This window comes from Bufo bufo, chromosome 7, assembly GCF_905171765.1.
Source record: "Bufo bufo chromosome 7, aBufBuf1.1, whole genome shotgun sequence".
Taxonomy (NCBI): Eukaryota; Metazoa; Chordata; class Amphibia; order Anura; family Bufonidae; genus Bufo; species Bufo bufo.
In genome coordinates this window covers 49,395,882-49,414,862 of record NC_053395.1, presented here as the reverse complement: position 1 = coordinate 49,414,862, position 18,981 = coordinate 49,395,882, and the positions used below count along the sequence as shown (strand labels likewise).

The window sequence follows — 18,981 nt, the reverse complement described above, 5'->3', positions numbered from 1 at the left end:
TAACAAGACGTCTTCGGTGTGAGCAGCAGGTTGTTGGCAGCAAGGCTATTAGAGGAAGGTACTGCATGTTGTCAGTAATGAATCTAAGGGCTCAGGCACATGACCATATTGTCAGACCACCTCCGATCTGCATTTTTTGCAGAACGAATGAGGTCCCATTCGTTTTAATGGGGCAGCTAAAAATGCGAACAGCGCACGGATGTAATCTGTGCGCTGTTTGCATCCGTGCCGCAAATGATACGTATCCTATTCTTGTCCGTTTTGCTAACTAGAATAGGCATTTTTACAATGGGGCCTATGAAAAGTGCGGGATGTACTAAATCTGGACATACGGATAAAAGGTGGCCGATTTTAACCACTGTTTGAATAATTGCCAATTGCAGACCTCCGGCTGTCAAAAATAAAGTGTGTGTGTGGGTGGGGGCTCCAATTTATTAGGCAAAGCAGAGAGTGTCTTACTCTAGAGGTCCACTGATGAAGACCAGAGCTGTGTAATGCATCATTTCCCCATATGGTGACAGTGCAGGAGAAATGGACGCCTGCTTGTCGGGGTTCCTCCACAGACTACAGGTGACCATTGAATTCCCAGCTTGAGGACACCCTGTGATCAACTTACCGTCAGTTGACTGTTCTAGCATAAAACAAATAAAGGATTCTCCAAAACGGACGACCCCTTTAAGTTTCCACATCACAGGCCTCATACAATATTTTATGACCAAAGAGTTGCAATGTACAATAAATTAAAAGGTAACGCGCTGTCGCAGTTTTGTTGCTAAAATACGTTAACGGCATACGCCTTGGTAACTTGGTTGAGACAGTATTAGACGCTTTCGGCTGCAGTTTATAAAGTGCATTCTTACATAACATTTGACCACGGGGCATCGGCGCCTCTTGTAGCAGTAGTAACAGTTCTGTTGGGTTCAGTCCCCCATAACGCAGCTAGATAGTGATGCTGTGAGCTTCTGCCAGGCGTCGGATTAGGAACATTTTGTCTCTGCTTGCCTAAAAGACCAAACACGGACAACTAATTAGCTAAACTGTATTAAAATTAAGTCACACACAACACAGAGGTTAAAGGGGTTATCCTGGAAAAGATAACGATGACCTATCCTCAGGATAGACCACCATTATCACATCAGTGGGGGGACAGAGTCCCAGCACCCCCGCTGATCAGCTGTTTCAGGGATCTGCTGCTCTCACCGAAGCTCTGGTCAGCGCTGCGGGCTCCCAGCAGCTTTCCAAGCACAGCACCATACATCATAGTGGCAGTGCTTGGTATTGCAAGCTCAGCCCCATTGACTAGGCCATGTGACTAATGTACGGTGACTTTACCGGCCTAGGAGGAGGTAGATCACCCAGACTCTTCTAATAGCTGAGTGTCGGACCCCTGCAGATATGATACTGATGAGCTAGCCTGAGGATAGGCCATCAATCTCTTTTCCTTGATAAGGAGACTTTTGTATTACTTACCAGTAAAGTCTCTTTCTCGCTCTTCCTTGGGGGACACAGGAAACCATGGGTATAGCTCTGCTCCCTAGGAGGCGTGACACTAAGCGAAAGCTGTAAGCCCCTCCTCCATCAGCTATACCCTTCAGCCTGGAGAAGAGACTGCCAGTTGCGTGTCCAAGTAGTGAAAGATAACCACCAACCGGAAAAAGAACTGTCGAGCCCCAACGGGGGCAACCAAGCCGGAACCACAACTGTAACCCAATGAAGGGCGGGTGCTGTGTCCCCCAAGGAAGAGCGAGAAAGAGACTTTACTGGTAAGTAATACAAAAGTCTCCTTTTCTCGCCCATATTCCTTGGGGGACACAGGAAACCATGGGACGTTCCAGAGCAGTCCCAGAAGGGAGGGACCAGAACAAACTCAACCAACGCCAGAGGCATCAATCAACTGCCGCCTGCAACACCAGACGGCCTAAAGCAGCGTCAGCCGACGCATGAGTATGCACCCTGTAGAACTTGGTGAAGGTGTGCAAGGAGGACCAAGTGGCCGCCTTGCAAATCTGCTCCGAAGAAGCCCGATTTCTCTGAGCCCAGGAAGCCCCGACCGCTCTAGTGGAGTGAGCGGTAACACCAAGGGGAGGAACCCTGCCCTTGGCGAGATAAGCCTCAGTAACAGCCATCTTGACAAAACGAGCGATAGCAACTTTGGATGCCGCCATCCCTCTGCGCGACCCTCCCGGGACCACAAAGAGCGAGTCAGTATGCCTGAAAGAGCTGGTTACTTCCAGGTAAATCTTGAGCGCCCTGACAACGTCCAGGCGATGAAGCTTCCTCTCCCGCGGATGGGAAGGGGAAGGACACAAAGAGGGGAGAACGATGTCCTCGTTCAGATGAAAGGCGGAGACCACCTTAGGAAGGAAGGAAGGGACCGGACGAAGAACCACCTTGTCCTGGTGGAACACTAGGAAAGGTTCCAGACAGGAGAGTGCAGCCAATTCGGACACCCTCCGAAGAGAGGTGATGGCTACAAGGAAAATAACCTTGCAGGACAGAAGTCGCAAGGAAACCGTCCGCAGAGGCTCGAAAGGAGAAGCCTGGAGCGCTGAGAGAACCAGGTTCAGGTCCCAGGGCGGTACCGGAGGGCGATACGGGGGAACCGCGTGAGCCACGCCCTGAAGGAAGGTCTTGACAGGACCAAGGGGGGCCAGTGGGCGCTGAAACAAAATGGACAGCGCAGATACCTGACCCTTCAAAGAACTAAGGCCTAGACCTTGGGCCAGTCCGCTCTGCAGGAAGGACAAAACGGTGGGGAGAGAAAAGCGGAGCGGAGGAATCCCCAGATCGGCACAGAACCCCAAAAAAGTCCTCCAGGTCCTATAATAGATCCTAGAAGAGGACGGCTTACGGGCGCGGATCATGGTGCGGACGACATCCGCAGAAAAACCCCTACGTGTCAGGACGGTGGTCTCAACAACCACGCCGTCAAACGTAGGGACCCTAAACGCGGGTGGAAGATCGGTCCCTGAGAGAGAAGATCTTCCCTGGCGGGCAGTGGCCAGGGCGCGTCTGCCAGGAGCAGCATGAGGTCGGCATACCAAGACCGGCGGGGCCAGTCCGGAGCGACCAAAATCACCGAGACGCCTTCCGCCGCGATCTTCCGAAGGACCTTGGGCAGGAGAGGGATGGGAGGGAATATGTATGGGCGCGCGAAGCCTCGCCAAGGAAGAACGAGGGCGTCGGCTCCGCAAGCTCCCGGATCCCTGGCCCTGGACAGATAGGCGGGGACCTTGTGATTGAATTTTGAGGCCATGAGGTCCACGTCCGGAATGCCCCAACGAAGGCAAATGGCCTCGAATACCTCCGGGTGAAGAGACCACTCGCCGGGGTCGACGGTGGTGCGACTGAGGAAGTCCGCCGCCCAATTGTCCACCCCTGGAATAAAAATTGCAGATAGGGCCGGGACGTGGGCTTCCGCCCAACGGAGAATGCTGGTGACCTCCCGCATCGCTGCAGCGCTGCGAGTGCCCCCCTGGTGGTTTATGTACGCCACGGCCGTGGCGTTGTCTGATTGTACACGAACTGGATGACCCTTCAGCAGATGAGTCCAGTGTCGTAGAGACAGAAGGGCCGCTCTCAGTTCCAGGACATTGATCGAGAGTTTGGACTCCGATGGAGACCAAATGCCCTGGACGGATCGGGGAGGAAACACGCCTCCCCAGCCCGAGAGACTGGCATCGGTTGTAACCACCAACCAGTTGAGTGGCAGAAAGGACCTGCCCAGAAGAGGGGACTGTAACCACCAGCGGAGAGATGACCGCACCGGAGGCGACAGATGGAAGGGATGATCCAGAGACTGCGGCGATTTGTCCCAGGAGGAGAGGATCGCCCGTTGGAGAGGGCGGGAGTGAAACTGCGCAAATGGGATCGCCTCGAAGCAGGCAACCATCTGCCCCAATACCCGCATGCAGAAGCGGAAGGACGGTCGACGGTGGAGAAGGAGACCCCGAACCGCCCCACGGAGGATCAGACGTTTTTCCGAGGGAAGACGTACCTCCGCCGCTCCCGTGTCTAAAAGCATTCCCAGGAAGACCAGTTGTCTGGAGGGGGGAAGGGAGGACTTGGGGAAGTTGATGACCCAACCAAACCTCGCCAGAGTCTCTAGAGTGAGATCCACGCTGGCAACCGCTTGAGAAAGGGACGGAGCCTTGATGAGGATATCGTCCAAGTACGGTAGCAGAAAAACACCCCTGGAACGGAGTAAGGCTAAAACCGGGGCCAGGACCTTGGTGAACACCCGGGGGGCTGTTGCCAGTCCAAAGGGAAGGGCGACAAATTGGAAGTGGAGGTCCCCCACGGCGAATCGAAGGAAACGATGGTGACACTGGGCTACCGGAACGTGGAGGTAGGCATCCTGTATATCGATGGAAGACATGAAATCTCCCTGCTCCAGGGAAGCCACCGCGGAGCGGAGGGACTCCATCCGAAACCGTCGAAGGAGGAGAAAACGGTTGAGCTTTTTGAGGTCCAAAATGGGCCGCACCGAACCTCCCTTCTTGGGAACTACAAAGAGGTTCGAGTAGAACCCTTGGAATCTTTCCTCTAGAGGAACGGGGGTAATCACCCCCCTGTCCAATAAAGCTTGAACGGCCGCGGAGAACGCGGCCGCGTCTTTCGGGTCTCGCGTGGGGCGGGAGCGAAAGAACCGATCCGGAGGGAAGGATGCAAATTCGATTTTGTATCCGGAGGACACAATTTCGAGGGCCCAGGCGTCGGAGACGTGAGCCATCCAGACGTCCTTGAAAAGGAGGAGCCGGCCCCCCACCCGGGTGGGTGGGGGCGCGCCTTCAGGCAGAGGACTGTTTTGCTGCGGGTGTGCGGGCAGCCTGCGGCTTGCGCCAGGAGGGCTGCGCCCGAAAAAAACGGCTTCCTACGCTTGTCCTGGGGAGGAGCCGAAGCGGCAGCTGTGGTGGGAGCCCCAGAGGCCCTGCGGGAGGACCGAAAACGAGACGCACCAGGGCGTCCGCGGGGGGCGCCCCTGGCTTGGGGTTGAGGAAGATGGGTGCTTTTACCACCCGTGGCCTCTGAAATAAGTTCGTCTAAGCGGACCCCGAAAAGGCGGGAACCCGCAAACGGTAGCCCCGCCAAGGAACGTTTGGAGGCAGCGTCCGCTTTCCAGACCTTCAGCCAGAGCTCCCTCCTGACGGCAACTGCCAGGGCGGAGGAGCGCGCAATAAGGGCTCCCGCATCAAGGGAGGCCTCACAGACAAAATTCCCGGCCCGAATAATAAGCTGGGCCAAGGAACGTAGGTCCTGGATGGGGATGTCCGAGTCCAACTCCTGTTCCAGCTGCGTACCCCAAGCAGAGATTGCTTTCCCTGCCCAAGCAGAGGCAAAAACCGGTCTGAGGGCAGAACCGGAGGCAGCAAAAATGCCCTTGGACAGGGTCTCCATGCGACGGTCCTCCGCTGACTGAAGAGAGGACCCGTCGGGAACAGGGATGGCCGTGTTCTTTGACAGCCGGGCCACAGGGGGGTCTACCTTGGGTGGGGAAGACCAGGTGGCCACGACATCGGCTGGAAAAGGATAGCAAATGTCCAGCTTCTTTGGGTTGACAAAACGGGCGTCCGGGCGAGCCCAAGCCTTAGACACCACGGAGGAGAAATCAGAGTGGATTGGAAAGACTTTTGAGGCCTGCCTGGGTCTGATAAAGGAGACGCTAGCTGCGTCCGAGCTAGGGGGGTCATCCTGCACCTTAAAGGTGTCACGTATATCAGAGATGAGTTGACCCATCGCTGAGGCTAGCTTGGACGGCAGGGCCGAGTCCATTTCCAAATCTGAAGCCGCCAATTCACCTTCAGAGAGCGAATCCTTTGGAGAGGAGAGGCTCGTCTGGGTGCGCACGCGTGGCGGGGAGAGGGAGGCATCCGAGGAGGAGGCTCGCTCTACTCTAATACGCTTCTGAGAGTGCCTAGCTCGGGAGGGGTCACTAGGAGAGGATGAACCCGCTGCAGCGGCAGAAGCAGTGGACCCGGAGGGCGCGACAGTCAGAGTGGCGTCCTGCGGGGTAGGTGGCCTGTCTATTAGGCGGCCCACGACATGAGTGAGGCTTTCCACGGCCTGGGACAGGGATCTAGCCCAGTCAGGCGGGTCAGAGGAAGCAGGGAGCGACACAGCGGGCGACTGAGGCTGCGGTGGAGCTCGGCATGCAGTACAGTGCGGATCAGACTGCCCCCGGGGAAAGGGTTCCCTACAAGCGGTACAGGCATGGTACCATGGCTTGGCGGCTGCAGAAGGGTCTGACATGGTGGAAAGATGTTGCACTTTAAAGCAACAGTACTGTGGCACGGAGGGGGTTAAACAGTCCTACCAGACCCGATGATACAAGCGGCAGCTGTAAGGGGAACAGACTGAGGAGGCTGTGGAGGAGAGGCAGCAGCACGGAGCTGAAAGGCTTCAGGATCGCACGGCAGAGAGATGAACCCGGAAGTAGCGGAGCGCAGCAGCACGGAGCTGAATGTGTAAGGAAGCTCCGCCCCCCCTCTGCCGCGCTGAAGCCGAAGCAGAGCCGCGCGCGCGGCAAAATGATTTTAACCCCCAAGGATGTTGAAGTGCCGGCCATGACATGGCGCCGTTCATGCCAGGAAAAACGGCTCCCACCGCGCCTAGAAGTAGCAGACGGCTTGCATGTCTGCAGCCGTCCCCTGTAAGGCAGCGTTCTAGGACTTGCCCAGATAGACTGCCCTCCACTATGCCCGGTAACGTCCCGATATGCGGGGGGGGGGGGGGGGGGGGGGCGGGGGGGGGGTAGCAGTGGTCATGTAACAGTGGCCATGTTGGTAGCAGCGGTGGGAGGGAGGAAGGGGAGGCTGGAGCAGCCACTCTCACCATACGCTGTCTTCGCCCTCAGTCCATCCAGCGGGGGTCGCCCCTTCAGCTCCTGGCACCGCGGTGGCAGGAAGCCGGGGGAGGGACTTGGCGTGCGGGCGACCCTGAGCTGGCGGGACGCAGGGGAGCGAGGCTGCCCTGGTCCACCTTGTCTTCTGTGGGGGAGGCGGCAGTGCGGAATTACCGGCACTGGCGCAACTCAACCCCGGGAGAAACAGAGGGGTCTAATGCGCCTCTGTTGTCCCTGTAGGTAGAAAAAAACCGAGTTAAAAATAACAAATACGTAAAAAATAAAAATCATAGGATAACAACCCTGCATAAGCAGGGGGTGTCTTGCCTCCTTGGACACTAAGCAAAAACTGGCAGTCTCTTCTCCAGGCTGAAGGGTATAGCTGATGGAGGAGGGGCTTACAGCTTTCGCTTAGTGTCACGCCTCCTAGGGAGCAGAGCTATACCCATGGTTTCCTGTGTCCCCCAAGGAATATGGGCGAGAAAAACCCTTTAACAAAGTTACAGCGTGTTACTTTTACTTGTGATGTGTCAATGCAAAATCTCTGAATGAACATCAGTTCTTACCATGGCCAGCTGTTCCTGCAACTGCTCCACCACTTTCTTATGGGCGCCGGCCAGCGCAATGAAGTAGAACATCACCAAGCTGCAGAGAAAGAGAAGAACACGGGAGATCGTACACAAGCTTTTATAATACGGTTACCATCCTAACTCTTCCCCCGCTCTGCCGCTATCCTATGGCCACTGTCATAACTGAGCGGCAGTCACGCTTTGTCTGTAGTGACGTTGCATGGCCACCACTGGATGACATAGTCAGTACTGTAGACAAGGCTGTCACTGCCAGACTAGTCGTCACACCGACTAGAGGACAGCAGCAGCGTGGAACAGTGAAACATGCTCAGTGAAATACGACAGCAGTAGCGCTATTCTTACTGTCAAAAACAAATGAATCTGCAATGGCGCCTGCAGATGTGAACAGAGCTGTAATGTGATGATACTCCAATCCATAGAGTGTGAAGTTTTATTGTTCTTCTGCACACACTAATTGTATTTTTGGAAGTCAGAGACCTAAAAAGTAAACCACTGAATATTTTCAAAAAAAACTCACCATGACAACAGGAAAAATGGAACAGCAAAAGACTCGGATGAAATGACATAAATGGTCTTCTTCAGGCCGTCTGGAAACTTTTCCACTGTACTTGGAATAATTTGCCAGGAGGTATTGTAGTTAACGAAGGGGCCGCAACTTTTAGATGATGGTACCCTGTAGGTCGAAACAAAGACAGGACTTTAGTTCCAAGTAGCTCTTTGCGCAGGCGTAAAAGTCTATGGCTACTTTCACACTAGCGTTTCTATTTTCCGGTATTGAGATCCGTCATAGGGTCTCAATACCGGAAAAAAACACCTCCGTTTTGTCCCCATTCATTGTCAATGGGGACAAAACGTAACTGAACAGAACAGAATGCTCCAAAATGCATTCCGTTCTCATACCGGAGAGCAGCATGCTGCGGTTTGCTTTCCGTCCTGGGATGCGGAGCAAGACGGATCCTTCATGACCCACAATGCAAGTCAATGGGGACACAATAGAAAACGGATCCATCCCCCATTGACTTTCAATGGAGTTCATGACGGATCCGTCTTGGGTATGTTAAAGATAATACAACTGGATCCGTTCATAACGGATGCAGATGGTTGTATTATCAGTAGCGGATCCAGCAAAAACGCTGGTGTGAAAGTAGCCCGAGTCGTAACCCTACTTACTGTGCTATTCCAACCCCCACAGGGACGCAGGCAAAGATGAGGCCAATCAGTAATATCACGAGGAAGAAGAAATTGGAACTGGAAGCACGGAAAAGTCTAGTTGGTGGCCTACAGTTTTCCATCAAAGTAATCTGTGAAGGGGGGAGGGGGAGTGATAATACAAAACAAAAATAACTTTATTAGTCAACAGCTGTAATCTGTCAGACAACAAAGCTGCATGTGTTTAATTCACCCGCAGCACCAAACCAGGTTAAACTAAATGAGTTGTTCAAATTGGACAATCCCTTAAAATTAAGGTGAATGAAACATTCCCACTTAGACCAACCAATAATCTTAATACAGCATAATTATTTAATCAAAATAAAAGTTATTATTAATAATTAGAGATATGCATATAAGCCTCTAGGACAGAGATGCCCAACCTGTGGCCCTCAAGCTGTTGCAAAACTACAATTCCCAGAAAGCCTGCACAGCTTACAGTTATTACGGCATGCTGGGAGTTGTAGTTTTGCAACAGCTGGACAGACGCAGATTGAGCCTCCCTGCTCTAGGAGCAATGGGGGCGTTGCCATTACACCTAGAGGCTCTGCTCTCTCTGCAACTGCTGCACCCTCTGCACTTTGATCGATAAGGCCTGGCAGTGTAAACATCATCACACCTGGCCCTGTCAAAGTAGAGAGGGCGCAGCATTTGCAGAGAGAGCAGAGCCGCTAGGTGTAACGGCAACGCCCCCATTGCTCCTAGAGGCTCATTTGCATATATTGAAACAGCAATACGGGCACATATGAACATGGGACCAACACAGATGTCTTCTTCTGCCAAGTGCACATGTAACAGGTCAGCCAGTGTCATGCTGACAGAGGGCATTTAAAATAATGAATGTATTATTCATGTACGCAGGGATGTGTTTTATGACAATCGCTCTTTTACCAGATTCCACATAGGTGCAATGTATTTATGTGACTGCTGGGCTGCAGAATAACTTTTATGAATGATAAATATCTGCATTTGCAGATTTTTTAAGGGATTGTGTCCTCAGGATAGGTCACCAATATCTGATCGGTGGGGGTCAGACACTCAGCACCCCCACCGATCAGCTGTTTAAAAAAAGAGGTGGAGCTCAATGCGAGCACTACTTCCTCTTCATTACACTGCGCGTTGTCTCCCTTGCATCGGTGGGGGTGCCCTGTGTCAAACCACGCTGATCAGATATTGATGACCTATCCTAAGGATAGGTCATCACTATATACTGTTTGCACAACCGCTTCAATATACTTAGAATGAGATACATCCATGCACAGTGGCATACCTCCAATAGAGGCAGACAAGGCAGTTGCTATAGGGCCTATGGTGAAAAGGGTCCCGCAGTGAACCAAAGGCCTCGTCCCCCCAACTACACTCATTACTGTCCAGCTCCAGTATGGTATCCCTATCATCAGTGGAGAACGCTAAAGGACCTGTGAGGATAGTCATCACAGGTCCTGTACATCTAGTAAAGGAACTGCACAGAGCATCATCACAGGTCCTTTAAGCCCCAACAGCATGGAGAAGAACTGCAGGATGAGATCTCCACTGAGACTAGAATGGAGTGGTAAGAGGAGGTCCTCCTACTTTCTCTTCATATCTCACTCATATACAGTGGATATAAAAAGTCTACACACCCCTGTTAAAATGTCAGGTTTCTGAGACAAAGATAAATCATTTCAGAACTTTTTCCACCTTTAATGTGACCTATAGACTGTACCGCTCAATTGAAAAACAAACTGAAATCTGGTGATGTAGCTGTGTTCAGAATTAGGCAAATACATTCAAAATCATGTTAAATAGGAGTCAGCATACACCTGCCATCATTTAAAGTGCCTCTGATTAACCCCAAATAAAGTTCAGCTGCTCTAGTTGGTCTTTCCTGAAATTTTCTAAGTCGCATCCCACAGCAAAAGCCATGGTCCACAGAGAGCTTCCAAAGCATCAGAGGGATCTCATTGTTAAAAGGTATCAGTCAGGAGAAGGGTACAAAAGAATTTCCAAGGCATTAGATATACCATGGAACACAGTGAAGACTGTCATCATCAAGTGGAGAAAATATGGCACAACAGTGACATTACCAAGAACTGGACGTTCCTCCAAAATTGATGAGAAGACGAGAAGAAAACTGGTCTGAGAGGCTACCAAGAGGCCTACAGAAACATAAAGGAGCTGCAGGAATATCTGGCAAGTACTAGCTGTGTGGTACATGTGGCAACAATCTCCCGTATTCTTCATATGTCTGGGCTATGGGGTAGAGTGGCAAGACGAAAGCCTTTTCTTACGAAGAAAAACATCCAAGCCAGGCTACATTTTGCAAAAAACACATCTGAAGTCTCCCAACAGCATGTGGGAAAAGATGTTATGGTCTGATGAAACAAAGGTTGAACTTTTTGGCCATAATTCCAAAAGATATGTTTGGCGCAAAAACAACACTGCCCATCACCAAAAGAACACCATACCCACAGGGAAGCATGGTGGTGGCAGCATCATGCCAAGGGGCTGTTTTTCTTCAGCTAGAACTGGGGCCTTAGTTAAGCTAGAGGGAATTATGAACAGATCCAAATACCAGTCAATATTGGCACAAAACCTTCAAGAGGAACTTCATCTTTCAGCATGACAACAACCCAAAGCATACATCCAAATCAACAAAGGAATGGCTTCACCAGAAGAAGATTAAAGTTTTGGAATGGCCCGGCCAGAACCCAGACCTGAATCCGATTGAAAATCTGTGGGGTGATCTGAAGAGGGCTGTGCACAGGAGATGCCCTCGCAATCTGACAGGTTTGGAGTGTTTTTGCAAAGAAGAGTGGGCAATTCTTGCCAAGTCAAAATGTGCCATGCTGATAGACTCATACCCAAAAAGACTTAGTGCTGTAATAAAATCAAAAGGTGCTTTAACAAAGTATTAGTTTAAGGGTCTGCACACTTTTATATTTTTTCTTCCCTCTACCTAAGGGCTCTTTCACACTTGCGGCAGGACGGATCAGACATGCTGTTCACCATGTCGGATCCGTCCTGCCGCTATTTCGCCGTGCCACCGGACCGCCGCTCCGTCCCCATTGACTATAAATGGGGACGGGGACGGAGCTCCGGCGCAGCACGGCGAAAGCCGCCGGACTAAAAAGTCCTGCATGTCCGACTTTTTAGTCCCACGGAGCGGCGGTCCGGCGAAATAGCGGCAGGACGGATCCGAAATGGTGAACAGCATGTCGGATCCGTCCTGCCGCAAGTGTGAAAGAGCCCTAAAAGATTTCAGTTTGTTTTTCAATTGTACAGTTTATAGGTCACATTAAAAGGTGGAAAAAGTTCTGAAATGATTTATCTTGGTCTCATTTTTTTACATCACAGAAACCTGACATTTTAGCAAGGGTGTGTAGACTTTTTATATAATAAAACTGACCACATACATCTATACACTCTGCATCTATTATACCTTGTACTTCTCACACATACATACGCACCATATTTTTCGGACTATAAAACGCACAGTTTTCCCCCCAAAAATGGGAAAAGTGGCAGTACGTCTTATACGACCCATTAGCATGTGGGAGGCACAGAGAGGCAAGGGCAGCGCTGCACCAGCTGTACTCACCTTCCCTGGTCTTTTTCCTCGTACCTCGTATAGATAGGTAGGGTGTTTTAGCCCCTGTCCACCTTTCAGGGTGATCTAGGGACTTCCTGCTCCCTATTCCTGCCTACGCTGAGGTCTATATTTTGGCATAATTTCTGAATGGTACTACAGTTCATCGCATGGAAGCCCGCTTCATTGAAAGTGACTCTACTATCCACATCTACAGCTTCTGATGGGTGAGAACGTTTCTTTTACATGATATTTGCTACTGTTACCATTCAGTGCATGTTTGTCCAGGCCCATCCGGGCTGTTATGTGTTTGTCTGTTCTTGAGGGTTCACCCTGACTAGCGCTTCATTATTTTATATTATTACCTATTAAATGTTAAGTTTTACCCCTCTGTCCCCTAGGGGATCAGTACATTTTGTCCATTTCATTTTGGGAGTAAATTGTCAAGCTTGGTACGCTTGGCCCTATAGTTTGTTGTCTGCTATGAGGTCTGATGAAAAAACATTTTTCTTACTTTCCTCCTCCAAATCCTAGGTGCATCTTGTAGTCGGATGCGTCTTTTAATCCGAAAAATACATACAAACACTAAATCTATTATACAGTATAATAGATGCAGTGGACACAGGTATGTAGTATACCCAGCAGAGTAATGATATGTGAGGTACAAGGTATACTTTGGGGCCCAATGATTTCTGTGTAGGCCCCTGGGACTCAACAGAGTGCTTTCAAGCACTTCACTCTCACCCCTATTCTGAGGAAATTCCCAATTCACGCACTCACATTCCCTATATAGCGATTATTCTTCACACAGTTATTTTCTTGCAAGTATTTCCTTATATGTAAATGACCTATCTAGATGGTTGACTGTCCAAAACAAACTAGCATAACCCTCCAGACATTTTTTTTGCTGGTAAGCGGCTTTCTCAGGGGACAATGGGTTAATCTGCAAATACAGATATTTATCATTCATAAAAGTTGACAGAATATTCTGTACAATCTAGCACATCAGCAGTCACAGAAATTCATGGCTCCTTTGTGGAGTCTGGTACAGTAGCGATCCTCATTAAATACATCCCTTTGTACATTAATAATACTTACCTAATCTGATGCAAATGGACCTCTAAGAGCAACAGGGGCGTTGCGGTTACACCTAGACACTGTGCAACTGTCACACCCCCTGTACTTTGATTGACAGGGCCAAGTGTGATCACGTTTACATTGCCTGGCCCTGTCAAAGTGAAGGGGGAGCTGCAGTGAAAACAACATCACACCTGACCCTGTCAATCAAAGTGGAGAGCCTCTAGGTGTAATGACAACGCCCCCGTTGCTCCTAGAGGCTCATTTGCATATATTAAAACATGATTTTTTTCTCAGAAATGCGGGCACATATGAACATGGGACCAACACAGATGCCTTCAGCTGCCAAGCGCACATGTAACCGGTCAGCCAGTGTCATAGGTACAAATCTGTCAACAGATGCCCTTTAACCATCAACATAAAAGTTATGTTTTATTACGATTATTGGTTGGTCCTAAGTGGAAATTTGTGGCCATGTGTGTGTTTTCAAAAATAAATTGATCACAAAAGACTCTCCTGCAAGGAACCCCAGTGATCACCTGTAATCTGTGAGAATACCTGGCAGTAAGGGCTCAATTTCCCTGCAGCACCACCACAGGGGAAACTGAGCATTACACAATTGATTGTCCAGCACTCAGAAGTTAAAATGAATTCAAAATGGGACTACTAAACAAGACACTCCCTTTAATGGTACACGGTACATAACACTCATTTTCGCAATGGCTTCTTTAAAGGGTCTCTACCACCTCGTTTGAACATATTTAGCTGTCAGACACTAGCGATCCGCTAGTGTCTGCTCTACCAAACAATGCTATTATAATAGCTTTTTGTGCAGCCGTTTCCATAAAAAACGAACTTTTATCGATATGCTAATGAGCCTCTAGGTGCTATGCGGGTGTCTTTTCAGCACCTAGAGGCTCGGTCTACCTTCACAAAATGCCGCCCAGCGCGTCCCTCCAGCCCGCCAATCTCCTCTGGAATGCGATCCTCCCTCTGAGTCAGTGGACGAATTCTCGCGCATGCGCCGTGCGCGTCTGTCTTCGGCGCAGTTAATGTCTGACCGCTTTCTGCACAGACATCTCCACTGCGCCTGTTCCTCGGAGCACTATGACATCATCGGCGCAGGTCTGACATTAACTGCGCCTGCGACAGACGCGCACGGCGCATGCGCGAGAATTCGTTCACTGACTCAGAGGGAGGATCGCATTCCAGAGATGATGGGCGGGCTGGAGGGACGCGCTGGGCGGCATTTTGTGAAGGTAGACCGAGCCTCTAGGTGCTGAAAAGACACCCGCATAGCACCTAGAGGCTCATTAGCATATCGATAAAAGTTTGTTTTTTATGGAAACGGCTGCACAAAAAGCTATTATAATAGCATTGTTTGGTAGAGCAGACACTAGCGGATCGCAAGTGTCTGACAGCTAAATATGTCCAAACGAGGTGGTAGAAACCCTTTAAGGATTTCATCATTTACCTTTTTAACATAGAAGATTATGAAATATTTAATAATCGCTATGGCTGGAAGAAGTGGGGAATAAAAAGCTCCGATCCAGCAGATTGTTTGTCCATACACAAGCTCCAGTACGTTCTGAGGGATCTCAAACTCCTGCTGACCCCACCACTGCAGTGGTCTCCATGCACAGTGTGCCACCAGCAGCCTGCAACACAGAGGAGGACAAGTACAAATCCATGAAGAACAAGAGGCTTGAAAAGTTGTAAATCAGTTCACGGGTTTGAGGCACCTAATCTGTCCCGACCTACCACCGAGGGATAGCAACCCCCTACGGCTCATCCACACAAAGCTTTTTTCAGGCAGTTTTCCCTGATGTTTTTTTTGTCTGTTGAGAAAGCAGAGCTAGAGGATATAACTTGAGCAATGTGTAACTCCATTTAAAGAGGTTCTGTCACTTCAGAAAGTGGCATTTATCATGTAAAGAAAGTTAATACTTGCTGATGTATAGTGATTGTCCATATTGCCTCCTTTGCTGGCCGGATTCATTTTTCCATCACATTATACACTGCTCGTTAGCAGGAGTTATGGCCATTTCTGCAGCGCAGGTACGAGGTGGACGGGAGTTGCTGCACATGCTTGCCTTTGTGCACTCACACGGTCCTGGCCACCAGAGAGGCCGGCACTTTTTCCTATAGTGTGCAAGCACGACCACCACTGCTGGATTGCAGGGTGGTCATAACCATGGAAACAAGCAGTGTATAATGTGATGGAGGCAACATGGACAATCACAAAGCATTAGTAAGAGCCTTGTATTAACTTTGTCTACATGATAAATGCCATTTGCTGAACTTAAACAACCCCTTTAAAAATGCAAAGTGCTCAGAGTGCGGAGGTCCCTTTTGTTCTAGTAACAGGAAGGGTCCCAGCTCCTGGACCACCACTGATGCCATCTTATAAAATGCCTCAATAAATCTATATGGAATGATATCAAAAGAAACAAAGATCAAGCAAACAGTCCATACTGGAGGCAGACATCAGTGATGAATTACAGACCCAATGACATATAATGCAGTCCATCAGGTCCCAGCAAGGAGTCTGTTGTTTGGACAGGAAAAAAACATACCGCATGAAGCTCTATTTTACCTCTCAAAGGCTCCTTTCAGACGAGCGAATTTCACACTCCGGACTCGCAGCGAGAGTATGCAGCAGCTCCCGTCCTGACCTCCCAGCACTGACGGGGTCGCGTAGCATTATACTGATTTATGAGGTTATGTAACCCTTAGGCCTCTTTCACACGGGCGTCATGGATTTGGGCCGGATAAGATGCGGGTGCGTTGCTGGAAAATGCGCGATATTTCCGCATGAGTGCAAAAGATTTTAATGCGTTTTGCACGCGCGTGAGAAAAATCGGCATGTTTGGTACCCAAACCCGAACTTCTTCACAGAAGTTCGGGCTTGGGATCGGTGTTCTGTAGATTGTATTATTTTCCCTTATAACATGGTTATAAGGGAAAATAATAGCATTCTTAATACAGAATGCATAGTACAATAGCGCTGGAGGGGTTAAAAATAATAAATAATTTATTTATTTTTTTAACTCACCTTAATCCACTTGTTCGCGCAGCCCGGCTTCTCTTCTTTCCTCAGGACCTGGGTAAAGGACCTTTGATGACATCACTGCGCTCATCACATCATGTGACGGACCATGTGATGAGCGCAGTGATGTCACCAAAGGTCCTTTTCCTCCTGCACAGCAAAGAAGAAGAAAGAAGAGAAGCCGGGTTGCGCGACCAAGTGGATTAAGATGAGTTAAATTATTTTTTTAACCCCTCCAGCCCTAAGCATTCTGTATTAAGAATGCTATTATTTTCCCTTATAACCATGTTATAAAGGGACAATAATAAAGATCGGGTCCCCATCCCGATCATCTCCTAGCAACCATGGGTGAAAATCGCACTGCATCCGCACTTGCTTGCGGATGCTTGTGATTTCCGCGCAGCCCCATTCACTTCTATGGGGCCTGCGTTGCGTGAAAAACGCACAATATAGAGCATGCTGTGATTCTTACGCAATGCACAAGTGATGCGTGAAAATCACCGCTCATGTGCACAGCCCCATAAAAATTAATGGGTCCGGATTCAGTGCGGGTGCAATGCGTTCACCTCACGCATTGCATCCGCGCGGAAATCTCGCCCGTGTGAAAGAGGCCTTACAGTTCTGGAATGTATTGGATAACACTGACTGCATACTCACGCTGCGAGTCCGAAAGGGGCCATAAGCAATATAATCTGCCCCGGATGCAGATGTGACCAGAGCCTAAGTTGGCAGGACCAGCCGGCTCGCTCAGGGGCTCCGACTACCCCCTGACATCTGCTGGATTTGAACATGCCCAATCCTTCGGGGTGCAAGAGGAGTCTGGTAGTGGCTTATTACCCTCTCCCCGCTTCAAACACATGCATACTTGGCCAACAGCTATCTAAGTTGTAAGACCCACTTCAATAAAAGCTTGAGTGGATAAGCAGACCAGTGTAAGGAAAATACAACTTACTTTCTTGGAAACTCTACTAATATGGTCACTGCCAAAATGATTAAAAAGTCAAAGATCATCAGCTTGTACATTTCTTGTCCAACCCTGGTCTCCCAGCACTGTGCAGAAAGAGAAAGATAAGAAAGATCTGGTAACCGAGTATAATTAGTACATGCTCGCACATCTTCAATACGCAGATGGATGACATTTAAGACTGAACAAAGTATGTACCTGGCACCAGAAAGGTCTGGGCTAAAGGTGAGAGAAGCATAACCAATTTACAAGTCAGTTACAGTATGGGTGCAGATTGGTCAGCGCTGATACTTGAATGGGGTATTCTTGCTATATTCACAACATACGGGATAACTATTAGATCAGTGGTGCTCCATGGGGTACAGGGACCTCGTTCTTGTGATCAGTGGGTGCTCCAGTTAGGGAATAACCTAAAGGGGTTGTCCGGGTTCAGAGCTGAACCCGGACATACCCTTATTTTCACCCAGACAGCCCGCCTGAGGCTAGCATCGGAGCATCTCATGCTCCAATGCGCTCCCTTGCCCTGCGCTAAATCGCGCAGGGCACGGGCTCTTTTGTTTTCAATAACACACTGCCGGGCGGAAACTTCCGCCCGGCAGTGTGTTCGGTGACGTCACTGGCTCTGAGGGGCGGGCTTTAGATCTGCCCTAGCCGTTTTACTGGCTAGGACAGAGCTAAATCCCACCCATCAGTGCCGGTGACGTCACCGGGGTTCCTGCCAGCCCCATGGAGAGCCCCGATACGTCACCAGATCTTCAAAAAAATGCCTTTGCCCTGCGCAATTTAGCGCAGGGCAAAGGAGAGCATCGGAGCATGAACTGCTTCGATGCTCATGTCAGGGGGGCTGCCAGGGTGAAAATGGAGGGATGTCTGGGTTCAGCTCTGAACCCGGACAACCCCTTTAATATAACCGGAATACCCCTCAATTTCTCTAGTCTGGCGATATATTCTATAAGTCAGTATTGGTGACCGGTGGCGGAGTTCACAGGAGAGAATACCGGGAAATGAATGGAAGTTGTTCTCATGTGATCCTTTTCTAAATATATAAAATAATACAGAAAGCCTAAAGTGCTTCTCTAAGAGATAACACTGATAGTATGTCCTCGGCATCCCCAATATCTGGTTCAGACTGTAATATTACCTGCTTAGCACTTTTTATTAAACCCACTGCGTTCAATAACTCTTAAACCATGTAGGAAGAAAAATGAATATCCAGCAACCAGATGGAGTCCGTGTAACCTTTATTCCAATGAATGAAAAAACAGCATTCAGTGCAAAAGATGCTTAAATATTTCAGACCATCCGGTCCTTACTCACAGAACACGAATGCTACTCTGATGCCTCCGCCCTGTGCCATTCATTGCACTAGTTGCCCATACAGTATAGAATCCAATGTCAACTGCTCATTGTCACAGACAGAGACCTCCACCGTGCTGCACTCCTATATCTCCTCCCTCATCTCCGTCTACCACCCTATCCCTGCTCCACACTCCGTAAATGATTTACGATTGACATCGACTGCAATCCGAACCTCTCACTCCCGGCTCCAAGACTTCTCCCAGGCTGCACCAGTTCTCCGGCATGCCCTACGCCAAGAAATTAGGTTAAATCACAATATACACAGTTTTACGCCTGTTCACACCTGACTGTAAAACGCTCAACAGGTGAAAACCCATGTTTCCC

General features: G+C 49.6%; 1 protein-coding gene across 1 annotated transcript in view; it reads right to left on the bottom strand.

Moving 5' to 3' along the window:
- Positions 1 to 226: 226 nt before the first annotated feature.
- TMC7 (transmembrane channel like 7) overlaps positions 227 to 18,981 on the bottom strand; it is a 72,544-nt gene continuing 53,789 nt past the window's right edge. The window contains exons 11-16 of the mRNA XM_040440487.1: positions 17,287 to 17,384; positions 14,760 to 14,943; positions 8,602 to 8,732; positions 7,949 to 8,104; positions 7,408 to 7,486; positions 227 to 1,002 (exon numbers count right to left, since the gene is read on the bottom strand). Coding sequence (XP_040296421.1) covers positions 940 to 1,002; positions 7,408 to 7,486; positions 7,949 to 8,104; positions 8,602 to 8,732; positions 14,760 to 14,943; positions 17,287 to 17,384 — 711 coding nt within the window. The 3' untranslated portion in view covers positions 227 to 939. The remainder of the gene's footprint in view (positions 1,003 to 7,407; positions 7,487 to 7,948; positions 8,105 to 8,601; positions 8,733 to 14,759; positions 14,944 to 17,286; positions 17,385 to 18,981) is intronic.